The sequence below is a fragment of the Centruroides vittatus genome, unplaced genomic scaffold, assembly GCF_030686945.1.
Source record: "Centruroides vittatus isolate TY-2023 unplaced genomic scaffold, ASM3068694v2 scaffold_712, whole genome shotgun sequence".
Classification (NCBI taxonomy): domain Eukaryota; kingdom Metazoa; phylum Arthropoda; class Arachnida; order Scorpiones; family Buthidae; genus Centruroides; species Centruroides vittatus.
The window spans coordinates 637,851-654,932 of NW_027122715.1; the positions used below are offsets into that span (position 1 = coordinate 637,851).

At 31.8% G+C, this 17,082-nt stretch overlaps 1 protein-coding gene across 1 annotated transcript in view; it reads left to right on the plus strand.

Annotated features, from left to right (window-relative positions):
- The first annotated feature begins 1,661 nt into the window (after positions 1-1,661).
- The window catches only part of LOC136989621 (3-hydroxybutyryl-CoA dehydrogenase-like), a 34,180-nt gene continuing 18,759 nt past the window's right edge, over positions 1,662-17,082 (plus strand). Inside the window, exons 1-2 of the mRNA XM_067287844.1 lie at positions 1,662-1,971; positions 6,364-6,500. Coding sequence (XP_067143945.1) covers positions 1,920-1,971; positions 6,364-6,500 — 189 coding nt within the window. The 5' untranslated portion in view covers positions 1,662-1,919. The remainder of the gene's footprint in view (positions 1,972-6,363; positions 6,501-17,082) is intronic.

Consider the following 17,082-nt stretch of genomic DNA (forward strand, 5'->3'; position numbering starts at 1 on the left):
TTTTTTAAAAGAAAATTTTACATTTTTTAGTTTTAAAAGCATTATTCTATATAATGATTTTAATTTTTTAAGTATGATGAAATAAAAATGTATAAAAACAAATTTATTGTTTAATTTGTTATTTATATTTATACAATAATTGATATATATCAGTTATATTTTCTTGTCTAAGATAAAATAAAATATAACATGTATAGTTTAATATATATGTATATACAACTGAAAACACGAACAATATTTACAAATCATCAAAATAATCAAATAATTCATTTTGCTTACTAAATAAATCTATGAAAGTTATTTATTGATGTCCTATCTCCAATAGAGAGAAAACGAATACGCAATGAGTTTCCCAATTTCCGAAATTATTCTGACGAAAAAATATTATTGCACTGACAAACGGAACAATTAACTAAGTGTAAGAATGATGTGAAACAGAAATTAAGCTATACACATCACGTGTAAATATACACGTTATATTTTATTTTTTGTTAGACATGAAAATATAAACACTAACACAAACACGCAGCGGCGTAGCTACAGTTTGTTACGCCCGGGGCGGTATGTCAATTGCCGCCCTTTCTTTGGGAAATATATAATACACATCAAACCTATTTAGACACAATTCGAAAATTAAGTTTAAGAAAAAATAATTTTTTTTCTTTTATTTATAAATTAAAACTGAAATGAATTTTCTTGCTTTTTTTACTAGCAAAATCATTTATGATGCTATCAAAATCTATTGTTATCTATTGTTATGATACTATCAAAATCGTTTGTTATTTGATGTTCTATAGATAATATAAAAAGATTCTTTAATAGTAAATCACTCATTCTGGATCTAAGATAATTCATAATCAGTTTTAATTTGGAAAAACTTTCGCAACTGCCAAAAATGCCGCCCGGGGTGGATCGCCCCTCCGCTCATCCCTAGCTAAGCAACTGTAAATATGTCCAAATTATAGAATTTATAATTGTCAATTTAGTTTATTTTGAAAAATATTTAAAATTTTTTACATATAATTAAAAATTTGTTTATATTATTATTATTTTGTTTATTATAAATTCAATGTAAAAGTTAATGTTTCAGCGCTTTACATAACGTCATTTCAAGATTTATGAAATAATCTTCATAAAGTAAATAACTTCATAGCCTTAATTAATAGTCTATTTTTTTTTCTATGAGTTTAGTCTATTCTTTTTTTTAGACCAGGTGAACTATACCGAAATAAGTCATATAACAAAAGATTTAGGCATATTTCTATAAGAACGTGAATTTGTTGATGGAAAGTTTTACCATAATATCGGAAAACATTTTATTACTTTTTTGTCCTCTTTTAAAACTGTTTTCGATTTTTTTCGGGTTATTCAGTATCTAATAATGAACTAACACGTATGTAACAATTTATATCGAATTTTTAATTAGATTATTTACAGATAAACTATTGGGAAATCGTCGTAAATGATCCGGAATATACTAGAAAATGCATGATGAAAATATATTAGGCATTTTTACTTGACTACTTTGAATCGAAACTTATGATGCAAAACGATCACGCGCGAATTTCTCATAACAAGCTTCTTTTACTCGGCGACCTTGTGCTATTTTCAGTGACGTCATGCAGTGATGTCATTCGCTCGATTAACGTTACAGCGAAGATTTTTAGGATTTTGATAAAATAGCAAGTAACACGAAATTTATATTTTATTACAGATAAAATTGTTGATACATAGAATGTTGCTCAGTCATTGGCTAACGAAATTAAATCGAAAATTATCCGATTGTTATTGGTGTGACGTATTTTACGTCATTGTTTTCGATTAGTGTTCGTATTGTTTGCCATAATATATAGGTGTTTTTTAAAGTTTACGCTTGTAGTATGTATTCGGAAAGCGTTGCTTTCTGATTATCAGTTATTATGGTGCGAGTGGCCGTTATTGGAATAGGAACTCTAGGAATCAAAATTACAGGTTGGTGTAAATACTATGAAAACGATTTATTATTCTTACATAAAGGGAAACACGTTTTATAATTTAAAATAAAATGAAATCGACGATAATGTCGATTTCATTTTATTTTAAATTATAACGTGCTTCCAATATTTACAAAAACTGTTATTCCAAATGCTAAAGCGTAGGCGTGTACAGATTTTTAATATCATGTAATTGAGAATAGCAATATACATATACATAAATAAACAAATAAATGTACAATACGAACAAATACAAAACACATATGTATTGTTTCCGTATATTAATTGCATTAAGTATGCATTTTCATTTTAAAAATTAGCACAACGAGATCAGTTTTGTTCCCTGGACTTCAATTTGTTTTCTATGCGACGTTGCGTGTATTTATAATTATTTTTTTCTTTAAAAATAGATTTAAATTTCATGTTTCTCATGTTTCATATTCTGAGGAAGGTTTTACATTTACATTTATAAAATTCAATAACTGTTGTAGCATTTGAGAAATAAAATAACAAATGAGAATAATAATCACTAATAATTTTCATTTAAAAGCTTTTTTTTAATTAAATTTATCTTTATATTCTTAGTAAAAATGAAAGGTTTTTATTCTTTTATACTGTAAACAAATTTTTCTAACAGTTGGATACAATACAATAAATAACTAAAGAACAATATCTATATCATATATGATTTGATTATATATCGTGATAAAAATTATAATTTAATGTTATTGATTAATTTTTAATCTAAAATTTTGAGATTAGTATAACAATAAAATAATCTGTATGTGGTATATAGTATTTTATACCATACTTGTTAAACGATGAGATGCAATATTAATTAATATTTTAGAAAAATTATAAATAATAACGAGCTTTTAATAAATAAATATTCAATATCTTATTTATCAGATTGTGTATAAAACATATGTTATATATTTAAAATATAAAACATATTTTGAATGCTTATAGTTAAAGCTGTTCACTAAACTTAGAAAATAAAAAATTTTTGTTAAAAATGAGAAAATAATTAGCATAAGAAATTAAATAGTTTCTTGATCAATTAGCAAATTATGAAATAAGAATTAATATCAGTTTCATACCTCAAAACATAACAAGCTATTCTGCTTTATTCTAATAATAAAGCAGAATAAGTTTCTTAAGGATCGGCTTCATATATTATTAATGAAGCTGATCCTTAAGAATGCATTTTTACATTATGCTTAGCCTACATAATGTAAAAATGCTCTAATGCCCTAGTTAAATTTAGTAAACGAGTTATAAACAAGATAACGTGAAAAAATGTAAAATGGCAATCTATATTTATGAAATTTAAATCATAATCAGTTATTTTCATAAGTTTTATGATTTAATAATTTACAAAAAAGACTTATAATAAATTAAAATCTTTTATACTAATGAATAGTCAGATTAATTTCTGTTTTTAGCATATTCTAACAGAAAGTAGAAATTTCAGAGTATGATAGAAGGAAATTTCTCTAACAAAGGATACAGTAAAATCTTGGTATTCTGACATGTAAGGGGCCAGAAAAATGTTGGATTGAGGAAATTGCCAGAATATTGGAAGTGAATTTAGTAGTAGATAAACAAATTTAACAGTACAGAGTTAACTGTTAATGATACAACAAAACACATGTTGGACTATTGATCAAAACTAATTGCTGGTAATCATGTTGTCAAGTTAGTGGATTCCCACTAAATTTAGTGGAAAATTGAAGCAACCATGGAAAATTTAGTAGTATGCATAGGCCTACAGCTAAGATGATGAATGTAACAATCTTTAATATCAAGCCAAAGCTTGAGTGTTCAACTTCGTGCTCAATATGTTTAGTGGGGAAAGTATTCAAATTTATTGTGAACTGGGATTTGAACTAATGAGAAGCTTCTCTACAACTTGGCAACAATGCTGGTAATATCTAAGAGTTGACCAGTGTTAGATTACTGGACATGTCAAACTGGTAATGGCTTGATCACTAAGATTGTACTGTAATTTAGTTTAATTCAATTAAAGCATGGAAATAAACATTTCTCAGCAAGAATAAGATGATTAAATAAATTAATTAACTATTTCTCACTGCTAGATGTGTGATTTAGATTGTTAATTATTAGGGCCAAACAAACTGCAGATTATTAATTGAGCTGTAGCAAGGCTAATTATTAGGGCCCATGCTATAACCAGCTTTTCATGTGGCATGTGCAAGATTTTAGTTTTGGTCCTCCAGTTTTGGAAAATAAATATTAAAAAAAAGCAAATACAAATGAAATGGTAAGTTAATTTTTAACTTTAACTGAAACCTTTAGGAAAATGGCCCAATCACATCAAAAATTAAAATTTGAAAAGAAAATTAATACTAATGATTTTTTGATATTCCATTTCAGGTCCCTTTTGTCATGGGCACTGCACTGTGCCTGTGCACCCATTATACCTGCCTAGTTTTTGTACTGATTAGGCCTATAACATTTTAAATTTAAACCACACGTATCTGAATCAATTACCGGTGTTGGAAAAAACGAAAAAATATGTTATTAACATTTTCGAACTTTGGAAGTTCTCTCTCAGATGTATTTTTTCATTTTTTCCAACACCGGTAATTGGTTCAGGTACGTGTGGTTTACATCCTTGGTGTTCCATGAATGTAGAAGCTTACCAAGTATTTTAAATTTATTAAAATTTAAATAACTTAATAGTTTTATTCAGTGCTATTTTTCAATGGGAATATGCCATTAAACTTTTCAAAAACTTTAACTCTTTAAACACTAAGCCAATTTTGGTTGATTTAATTTGTTCAAAATTAAATAACCAATGGAAAAGTTGTTTGACTGCTTTTGCTATAAAAGCTCCCCATGTAGCCTGAGAGACAAAAACAATTTAGTCTCCAGGCACTTAGAAAGAAGAAATTTTCAAAGCTTAAAAGAGTTAAAAAGTAATTGAATTTTGGATTTTTTGAGTCCAAAATAATGTCAAACAAATTCATGCTTGTAACATTATGGGACTCAACTTTTTATCTTATTGTTGTAGCTATGCTATTATAGTATATTACTTGTCAGCTAGATGCAAGGGCAGTAAAGGCATTATCCTGTTGCACTGGATGATCAGGATTAAATCTGAATAAGAAAGTAAAAATTTTTCATAGGCAGTTGTTCTGGATATGTTGGGCCCTGACTCCATCTGCTGAACCCAAGATGGTTATTACAGAATCATTCTTAGTGCCCACAGAGTGAAGAGTTAAAAAATAAGCACTGATTATTTGTTATTGCCATTTCTGTTCTCAAGTAGATCACCTAATTTAGCAACATTGTTATAAAATGAGCACTTGGACAAATGACAATAAAAAGTAAATTGCTACCATTCTCTGACTGCATGAAAATGACATATCAGTGTGCAGGGCTGGTTTTGGACTGTTAGCTACCTGCATGCCAGAGATATTTGACCACCCCTATCAATGCTGATCACAAGTAAATTCAAAATCTAAGCCAATGCATGAGAGCTTACTAGTATGTTGAGAGGGGTAAAAAAAATCCATAAAGATATTTGATGTATATTTATTTTAATTTTATTCAAATCAAGACTTCCCGTAGATAATGAGTCTTTGTTCAAAGTTATATTTCTGCACTGCCATAAAATAGAAGTTGCAAATTAAAATGAAATTAATTTAATAAAATTTTTCTTATTTAGTTATAAATATAATACATAGGTATGTGTAGCCTATATAAAAATTTATTTACTTATGAATATTTAAATTAATAATGTTGGTGCACATCTCTTTGTTTATTTAAATCTGGCTGCAATTTGAGAAAATTGTAGACCTATAATTGCCCACTGTTGTCCGTTGTGTCTGTCTTTAATCTCGAGAACAGAGTTAGATACATGAAAATCAAGACCAAACATAGAAAGCTTAGGGGTAGGATGTCCTGTTTAACTATACATAATTCAAAAAGTTCTGCCCTGAAAGGAGTTAGATAATGACCGGCAGGAGTCTGTTGATTATTATATTTACAGTATGAAAAATTATATTTTTTTAGTGCACTATCGGCCACATGCGTCCATGCACACACTGCATACCTACCAAAACCGGCCCTATCAGTGAGGAATCTGATTGAATTAATAAACCAGACAATATTAAAAAGAATATAAAAGTGAACTAAAAAATATTTTGAGTACAGTAAATTTTTATAATTTAATCATAAGTTATAATTCTATAATACAAATAGTATGTATAAATTTGAAGTAAAAAAAAACTTAATATTTTAAAAGTTATATTGATATTTTTAGCATAATTTCTAATTTCTCTAAAAATTAGATAAAATAATCAGTCTAAAATATTTATTTAAAATTTTCATGTCATAAACATTAAAAGTATTTTGAATTTAGGAGAACTTGCATATCATGGGCATGAAGTTCGTCTTTATGACCAAAATACAGAAACATTGGACAGAATACATTTAAGATTAAATGAAGATAAACGAATGCTTAGAGAAGATGGTCTTTTAACTCAGCCAGATTTTGTGGTTTGTTCATAACTTTTTGTTATTTTTTAAACTTCAATTAAATAATATAATTAATATAATTCATTATAAATAAAGGTATGATTAATTTGATGAATTGTTTAATAGCCTATATGTTGTTATATATTTGTAATCATTTCATTTAGCTCATATTGGTTTTTTCTCCCTTAACTTATAGCTTTTAATAATTTCAAAAAATCTTTATTTTAAAATTACATGAAAAGATATCTGATTAAAATTATTTTGTATCATAATGTTATGCGTATAATAAAATCTCAATAATTGCATTCTTGATAATTGCTCGGAGATTCATAAATTCTGTTCTTTCTGAAACCAGTTGTACAAATCTTCTAGCTGAAGATAATCACAGTTTTTTGTTTTTCACTTTTAACTAGATATAAAAAAGCATGTAGCTGTTAGCAGTTTATGCTTTTCCTAGAAATTCCTAAGACTGTATTATAATCAATTCTAAATGCTCTCACAAAACTGATTTTTAACTTCTTCAAATCTCTTCCGAACTTTTACTTTTTTGTTCATGGAAATATCACATTTCTTCTGTACTGGGGCCATGTTGTTTCTTTTTCTGGTGTATTGCTCCAGCTAAAGCTATAGAAGTAGCTAAAGCAAGAGAGATAGAAGATTTCAAGATTTTAACTAATTTCAAAACTAGATTCAATTTAACAACAAATACTCTATATGGAAAAGAAATTTCAGTCGATATTGAAGTAATTTCTGAGTTGAAAGCATCATTGAAAGAGACCACAAATAGCTATCAACTATACAATATTTATAATGTCAATGAGACTGTTCTATTTTTTAATGTTCTGTCATCTCATACATGAGCAGTTAAAGGAGAAACTTTTCCATGACAGTGACATCAAGCATTTTCCATGATTTGCTGAAAGCATTCATTGCAGAAATGCATTGTTACAACAGGAATATTCTGCTCTTTTTAGATGGATTTTCTAGCATAAAGGACATGTTGAATTGTCTAATGTCAGTTTAGTGTTTTTTTCCACCAAATAGCACTTCTCTCCAGTCAGTAGATATGACTATAATTTTGTATTTGAAACATACATGTAGAAAGTTTTTTTAATTCAATATCTTATAGGAGAAATTGAAACAGGTTCAGAATGTAGAAAAGTGGATGTCTCATGAGCTTATAATATAATCAAGAAAGCTTAGGATCTTAGATTCTACAACTACAGAGGATCACTTCAAGAAAGCTAAGATTTTATCTCATAATGTATATAATTTCTGACAAATCAGAAAATTTCATTGAGAACATCAACTATTGAACCAACTGAATGTCATATGTAAAATGTCCAATTATTTTGAAGCTGATGCAATGCTTTACATTGGTGAAGACAGTACAGGTAACAAAGCTGAAAACACATCTGATAATGATGATAAGACAGAGGAAATTGAAGGCACCCAACAGTTAGGCATCCAATAAGAAAACTGGCTCTTCTACATTAGAAGCATTACACTACTAGATTTAGCTGTCTCCTTTAAGTAGTACACCAAAAATATCAGTCATGCTCCAGCAGATGTAACAGTTTGCATATAAGGAATGTAACAGTATGATGAAATGAAAATTTATTTCTGATTACTTAAAGAATAAAAAATGCAATATATATATATTACACATTTTGTATATATAAATATACATTTTTGTAATGTCAAAAATTTTTATCCTTGAATATGCAGTTATCAAAATGCATTGTAAGTTGTTATAAGAAATTTCATTGAACAATAGAAAATATAAAATTGAATGATTGTTTTTAAAAACAAGTTTGTATAGATGCAGAATATATAAATATTTAAACTTAATATACAGTACTTTTTATCACATAATTTTTATCAGTTACTAGCAGATAAGCCCAGCGTTGCCTGGGCAAAAATATTTTTGCCCAGGCAACATGTATTTCTAATCCTTCTATTATATTATATAATAGTATTTGATTTATATAACTACAAAGGTTATTTTATGTAAGGGCTTATCACATCAAGTGACTGATCTAATGCATTTTAAAAATTCTTTAAATTGTGTATAGTAGAGGAATAAAGTATAAGGTTAGTTTTTTTCTGCCAGATGATTCTAAATTATTTAATAAATTATTAAAATTATAATTATTAATTTAGTTAAGAGATAGTACCTGACATCTACCTCTAGTAGCAAATTACTTTGTATTTATTAATCATCAAATTAGTGGAGTTATAGCCTGATTATTTAAGGTGATCGTTTGGTTATGTTTCTTTATACATATCAGGCTTCGCAATGTTTGATATACTTATTAGAATTAGTTTGGTTTATTTAGTTACAGCATGTGAGTGATCTACCAAGAGAGCTGCATCCCGGAAAGACTTTTTTGTGAAGCTGGTCTCTATTTAGGTGTTGCTAACATGAAGAACACCCAAAGCACTCCATGTGGCCAGTCCGTTGGCCATGCCTGAACCCACGATTGACTACCAGTGTTCGATGGTTTTATCCACTTGGCTACTGGAGGGCACTTATTAGAATTAATAAAGTACCATTCAGAAATGAAAAAATCCAAGTCATTAGATGTGGAAAATTAAATACTTATAGACTTTTCACAGGGTAACAGTTTTGATTCCACGTAGGCAAGTGCTATATGCTACCTGTCACAGTAAGGATACAGTGCATCTAGTTTGCACTATATTATTGTAACAATAACTAAGTGAATATAATATATACTTTTTAAAATTATATCCATTTTAAGAATTATATTTGGTTTATTGTTTTATTATAGTTTTTGCCAATAGATGGTGCTAAGTGTAAAGCCATCAGATTGAATGTAAATAAAAATGAATTGATTTATAGAAATTCAATTGACATTTGCGGTGATATTTATGACATTATCTAAGTTAGAAGTATGTTAACGTAACTACTGAATTTTGTAGCGTAATTGGTTGAATGGCCTATGTATGCATAGTGAACAAACAAACAAACATCCTCACATATATCCAGTGGTGATATTCGGCGGGTTCGCACAGGTTCGGCCGAACCCGTTGTTAAAATTTTCAGTTTCCCGAACCTTGTTAAACACACGGAACATTTCTCAGTGGGTTTGTTTTTTTAAAAAAATATACAGTCAAACCTGTTTTTATGCGGGGGATAGGGACCGCATTAAAAAAGACGCATTAAAAAAAATCGCACGAAACTTCACGAATGGCTGTAAAAAATAGTTTTCGCAACACAATTAAAAAATATTTTTTTTTATGCGGTCAACAGGGACCGCATAAAAAAAGTCTCACATAGAAAATAACTCAAAACCGTACGAAATAGAATTTATTGACAACAGATGTCAGCACTTGACTGAATCGTCTGGTCTATTGTCTGTTTTACATATTTTTGTCCAGGTGGTGTTTTGTTGACTTAAAAAGTAAATTATTTCATTTTTCGCATATTCATGCAATAATATTACTATAATAAGTGCATTTATGCTATAATAAGTTTATTTAGCTATAATAAGTCAACGTGAGACATGACGAATCGCACGAGACTAGTCGCCAACTATACCGCACAAATAAAAAATCGCACAAAAAAAACCGCATAAATTAAAAATTCGCATTAAAAAATCGCACATAAAAAGAGCGCATAAAAACAGGTTTGACTGTATTAAAATATACATATTATACTTTGTAATACTACTAAACTAGGGCCTTATACCCCGTTTTCACCGAGCATTTCAATCTAGATTGTGAGCAAGGTCAGGGAGTATGTCTTGGTGTGATCTCTCTCGACTGTTTCAATCGAGGTTTAATCACGATCGATTCAAGAGTGTTCTTGAAAGTAGATCCAGTCATAAGAGAGATCCCAGAATGCCACGTGCGCGAGACAATACAAGATGGCTGTGAAACACGTGTCGAGCTATGGACAGTGAAAGAAAAAGTATAATATATCTCGAGAGATGATGACATGTGCCTATTCCTAGAAGCGCCATATTGCGGTAAAGAATTTCTCTGCCTTGAAAAAAAAATTAAAAAAAAAAAAAAAAGGTTGACAGCTCTAAAATACTATTGTTACCTGGCCTTCTCCCATGGCTCGTTACGTTCTAAATATGCCACTGATTGTTAGATATATGGTTGCAAGAAAAGGTATTGTATTGATTTCTAGCCAAAACTTCCATTTCATTTGTCGGTGATTGTCAGGGAAAAATTTTCTGCTAGCGAACCCCTTGTTAAATATTTCGAATATCACCACTGCATATATCTATATATATAATCAAGACAAGTTGATAATAATAGTAATCAGCGCAGAGCCCAAATGGTTAGGAGTTGAAAGATGAAATTTGGTATACAGTTGGGATTCATCATGAGAATGCACACTAAGAAGGGATTTTTCAAAATTTCTTCCCATGGGGGAGAGGGACAGGATTAAGGCTTAACACTTCCATCAACAATGGAAGTGTCAAGAATGGAAATGAAGTGTTAAGAGAAAGCGATGTGCAAGACGCAGATGCAGTTTTTTCGTTTTTGTGGGAAATTGAACATATTTTTAGATCCATCTAAAAATTCTCTAATTAGTCTGGAAACAGGGGGTCCCAATTCTTGCATTCTGTAAAAACAGATAAGGTTGACTATAACATAATAATCTTAATCTTCCCTATTGTTACTTTTGCTCCGAGCAACGCCGGGCCTACCTGCTAGATTTACCTTTATAGATTTATAGAACTAATAGATTTACTTTTATATAACCAATTAAATTATTTTGTTATGCTTAAAAAAATGTGTAGGACAGTTTAAATGTAACTGTTTACATTATTGGGTTGCAATTTGAAATATATGGAAGTCAAGGCCAGATATAGAAAGCTTAGAGGCAGGAGGTCCCAATTAATTATATGTGAAGTTCAGATGCAAACCGGAAGTCACGTTATTTCAATCAAAACTTTCCCTAAAAAGAGTTAGATAGATGACTGGCATGACTATTATAAATTATAAAATTATTAATATTATAGCCATTTCTATAGCCTGATTAATAAGGCTTTAGTTGGACAATTGCTTTAAAGTATATTGGGTTTGATGTTTATTTATATCTGTTAGAATTACTGTAGTCTACTATAGGTTTTTTTTACAAATACAGTCAAACCTTGGGTTTTGAATGTCTCATTTTTAGAACAATTCAGTTTATGAACAAAATTTTGAACTCATTTTTGTCAGTTGCCATAAGATAACTTGGTTGCTGAACAAGTTACTTGCAGAGCTGGTCACAGATGGTCAACTTCCTATACTTCTTATGTTAAAGAAAGTCGACGGCCTGACCAATCAACAACAGGCTGTTGATTCAGAAGTTAGTGGCACCGAGATCACCTTGTGTCACAAAACAAATTATTAATGATGTTATAAAAAATGTTCACAAACACTTTTATATTTCCAGTTGTAAAATTTTTTATTAACTAACATTTTCAATTTTAAACAGATCTTTTTCAGGTCTGAGTATACAAACAAATTAGAATGTGAATTAGAACGTACTAGTTTAAAAAATTGGAACAACCAATATACGAATACAATAATGTAATGAGATATAAAATTTCCATCAATTTCTATAGTTTTGAGTATATCATTTTTTGGTTGTTCTAAGTGCTTTTCTTAAGCATAATGTGTGTAGTTTTTTTATGGAGTGCTTCACTTCCTTTGGGTAAGTGTATTTGATGGAAAGATGTCGGTACTACTTTGTAATTCTTCAATTTGACAGAAACTAAAAATCTCTCTAGCCCTAGTAATTCATTTGTGTATTCAGACCTGAGATCTGTTTAAGATTGAAAATGTTGTAACGTTTTTTATTAACGACTAACTGGAGATACAAAGGTTTTTTGTGGAAGTTTTTTATTACAAATTAACCCAGTTCATTTGTTTTGTCATATAATTAATCAATGATGTTGCTATTTAAATTACATTTCAATGCATATCGTTACATCGTTACATCGTTAGGAAAGGGGGGTGAAGCCCATGCTACTCGTAGGTATTGCACGGGGGGAAAATGGAGGAGAGGACAAGAAGAGGATGAGAGTGTAGTAAGGGAAGAGGGAAATGTAAAGTGAATAGGAAAGTTTGGAAAAAGTGGGCGTCTGGCATCGCATTTATTTACAAAAGTAGTACATAATACAAGCATAATACAAGCATAGTATAAACATGATACAACCAAAATAAACAGAATATATAGGTGCCACGATATTAAGAACAGAGTAAAACATTACAAACAGTACAGAACAAATATGGAATGCAGAGTATCGCGTTACAAAGTACAATACAAAATAATATGAAGTATATAAAATGTCAAAAAGATACAGAGTAAGATACCAAGTAATTTTAACATAAATTGCTAGTACAGAATAGAGAACAGGATATTAAATACATTGTGTCGAGAACGTCGGTGGTACAGGTACCAAATAGTGTAGGCAATATATTAGTACAAAATACAATGCTTAGGAATACAAACTAGGAATACACACAAAAGGAGAAACACACGTAAATACAATATGTACATAGATGAAGGGCCTGCCGAACTTGGAGCTGACGTCCCCTGGGATGAGCCTACTGATGAAAGTCTGTCATTGTTGGAGGAATTTACCTGTTGGGGGCTTGGCGGGTTGTCTGTTGCAGCTGGGGAATGTTACTTACAAAGTTTGTGAGGCACACAAAGAGTTTCTTGTTATCGATGAAATCTTGGAGACGACAGGGCCAATGAAGACCCTCAAGTAGTGCCGTATCCCGAAGCTGCTTCCGATGGGCTGCAAGATCCACGCACGCAAAGATGAGGTGGTAAGGGTCGTCTTCCTCCCCCATCCCACAGCCGCAGAGCCCATCCCCCTTGCCAAGAAACCTCAGCAGGTAGGAACCGAAGTTACCATGGGCCGACAGCAGCTGGGTGAGGGAATGGCTCGAGAGGAAGTGTCGGTTGTTAAGTCTGCTGTTGACATTCGGGATGAAGTCATGAGTCACCCTCCCCGTAGTACTGGAGTCCCAATCTTTTTGCCAGAGTCCAATGAGAGTCTTTTGGATAAAAGTCGAGATGCAAGAGACAGGGATAGCCTCGTAGCTGTAGCTGTTGGCAATGTTGTTGGCTTTCTTGGCAACCAAGTCAGCCCGATCATTACCCGGCACCCCAGAGTGCCCCCAAACCCAGTAGAAATTTAGCTTTGAATAGCTGTTAATGTCCTTAATGAGCTGCAGGCTTTCTTCAACAATCGGCAGTTTTCTGTTTTCTTTCTGTAGTTGGTAGAGGGCTGTCCGGCTATCACTGATAATATTGATGGTCGCCTTTCTAAAGTTATCTCTGTTGCCGTTGATGTAACGGAGGGCGCGTAGGATCGCGTACGACTTCGCTTGAGCGATGGAACAATGAGGTTTGAGACTGTAGGCCGCTTGCCAGTGCAGCGTCCTGTGCGGGTCCACCAGGACCACCGAAGCCCCCACCTCGGTGTTAGTCTTGGAACCGTCAGTATAAAAGTTGACCACGTATTTCGGGGTGACGGGATTGATATAAATGTTGCTGTCCATGGTACAGGCGGGGTGTGGATCCTTAGGGCTGTTAATACGGTCAATACCGTTCGTGGTAATATCTCTGTTGATGTGGTCTAAAGAGTCAGAGACTTCAATTTGGTGAGGAGGTTTTGCCTCTGGGTGGGCATGGACCCGTCCTTTTCCAGGAGCAGGAGGGACTTCTTGATAAATTTCCCCAGGGCCACGAGATGGACTGGGAAAAACCCGGCGATGGCCAAGAGGGCGTCGGTGGAAGTGGTATGGTATGCCTTAGTAATAGCAATCAGGGCGGCCCTCTGGGCCGAAAGAAGCTTACGCCTATGGTGCACCTTAAGGGTGGTGTACCCCCATTCTTCGGCTCCATAAGTGAGTATGGGTTTGATTACTGCCCTGTAGATAAGAGCACTGTTTTTTGGGCTTAACCCCCAGGTGTTCCGAGCAATGCTGCGGAGGGTGTTGCTGACTCTGACGGCTTTGTTATAGACACAGTGAATATGGTCAGTCCAGGTAAGCTTGGGGTCAAGGGTGAGCCCCAAATACTGAAGGGTGTCCACACATTTAATTCTGCAACCCCCGATCTTGATGGTGGGTTTCTTCTTAAGGATGTTTTCTTTAGGAAAGACCATGCAGCTACTTTTTCTTTTGTTAACTATCAACTTGTGATTAGTGCTCCAACTTTCAATTCTTTCCAGGAACCGGTTGGCGTAACTCTGAAGCACCTCCTGGTTTTGATGCGAGAACAACACTACGGTGTCGTCCGCATAGCCTTGAATATAGGGACTCCCCTCGGACTGAGAACTATCAGTAAGTTTAAGGAGGCTGTCGTACAGGATCGTCCAGAGGAGCGGCCCAGATTTAGAGCCCTGGGGGCAGCCCCGGTTGATGAAAGTGCAGTAAAGGGTGTGACCCTGATTGGTGGCCCACACGTACCTGTCAGTAAGATAACTCCGGACGAGACTATAGAGGTTTTGTGGGCAGTTGTCCTTGCCCAGCTTGTACAGGATAGCCAGCCACCAGGCGTGATTGAATGCACCTTTATAGTCTATAGACACCATAAGGGTGTGTGCTTACCATTCTGTCTGACAGTCCGAACGTAGTTGAGGACTTTTTCTACAGCGTGATGTGTGGACCTGTGCCTCCTGAACCCGAATTGGGCCTCGTGGAGAGCATATTTCAATGCATATGCAGGAAAGATGCTATTTCCATTTTTTGATATACACTGCAGTTGAATTTAAAACAAATTAATTAATAAAAACTGCATTAATTGACATTCATATCATATATAGCATGTTTGGTTAGATCTCATGCAATTGTGAAACACTTCCCAACAATTTGCAATTAGATATTATCATTGAAATTCACATTTTAACACATTACAAACTAAATATCAATGCAAGCATTAAATAAGTCTGTCAATGTTTTTCAAATGCAATCAAACATTTTTATTCATACTAAATGACAAAGACCAACTGATATACCTTACTTTTAAGCATAATACTGAGTACTAGACACTTATTCCTTGCAAGTGAAGATTATTAAAGCTGTGAGCTTATTTTTAAGTATAAATATAATTTTTATCCCCAAAATAATATGTAATTAGTAACTTAAATTTATTAAAATGACATTTAAAATGCATCTACAGTTCACATTACGTGAAACCTTAACTTTGACATTCACTGAATGTATATTTAAAACTTAAATGCAGCAAAGGGCCAGTCAAATACATGTATATCAGATGTGGGCTGTATTCAATATTATTTGTAGGGTTCCTATGCACTTGGAAAGTCTGCCATTTTCATTAGTATTTGGAAAAAGTCAGGAAATTTGTTTTTTTGGTTGTCTTGTTGATTTTGTTTGTTGACAATATGGCTGACCAAGTGTAGCTGTCTGCAGGCAGTGAGAAGTATTGTGGTACAATGCAACTTATGAAAAGGGGGTGCAGAATATTTTTAGGATCCAAAATTTCACCCAAACATACAAAAAATTTTCCGAAAATTATAGCACAAAACAATATCAATTGTTTTTTTTTAAATTTTAAAATACTTTTAGATTTTAAAACTGCTGTATTAATTATGCAGTATTATAAGTTTGAGAATATTATTAAGAGTATTAGATTTAATAATCTAACGTTGATAGAGTTAAAAATTTTAACTCTCTAGCTCACAATTTATACTTTCAATTTGAGGGCAGGTGTTAATGAACTGATGGAAAAAAAATGATGATAAAATCAAAAATGATAAATAACTTAAATAATACTATTTGAATTAATAATATCATTTTTCATTTTAATAATTTTGATTGCATAACAAACAATTTCTTATTTCTGAAACTTTTTTCCCAGTTTATTAATATTTTATAAAGTTTGGAAAATTTATTAAGGGACAAATTTAATAAATTTATACTTTTGTACATGGATTATACAGAATTTAATAATAATTAATGGCTTTTTTTTCTTTTTATCAAAGCCATGAAGTTTTACAGTTATGAGTTAATAACAGGATAAATTATTTTTATTTAATAAAACATTTTAGTTTTATGTAGACATACCGTAATTCTGTCTTTCTTATTTTAATTTTACTAATTCATTGATTGTAAAAAGCATATAACTGTTAATTAGAAAAAATAACCTGTTACACTATTGCTTCTCTAACTTTTTATGTGTGTAGTAAGTCAAGTGATGTTTTATGATGTTAATGTGCCATACCATAAGAGATGTGTGGGTCAGGGAATTTGTACAAAGTTGGTCAGGGAAATTCATGGAATTCAAAACAAAAATTTGAGTAGGAACCCTGTATTTAGTAAACCAAAACATACTCTAATGAAAAAAGGTTCTGGTAATTCAACAATGAACTCATTAAAAGACATATCTTGCTGGTCCATGGATTAATTTGTAGTGAACAATTGAAACTGAATTCATACCAACAATCAACGTGATGTTCCATTTGTTCACTTATGGTTGGAACTGTTTGCAAACTTCTTTGTACTTTTCTACTATAACCATTGTTTCATCTAAGATGAAGATTGAAACCACATCAATAAATATTAATTTCAGCTGATCATTAGGTGGATTTACAGTGAA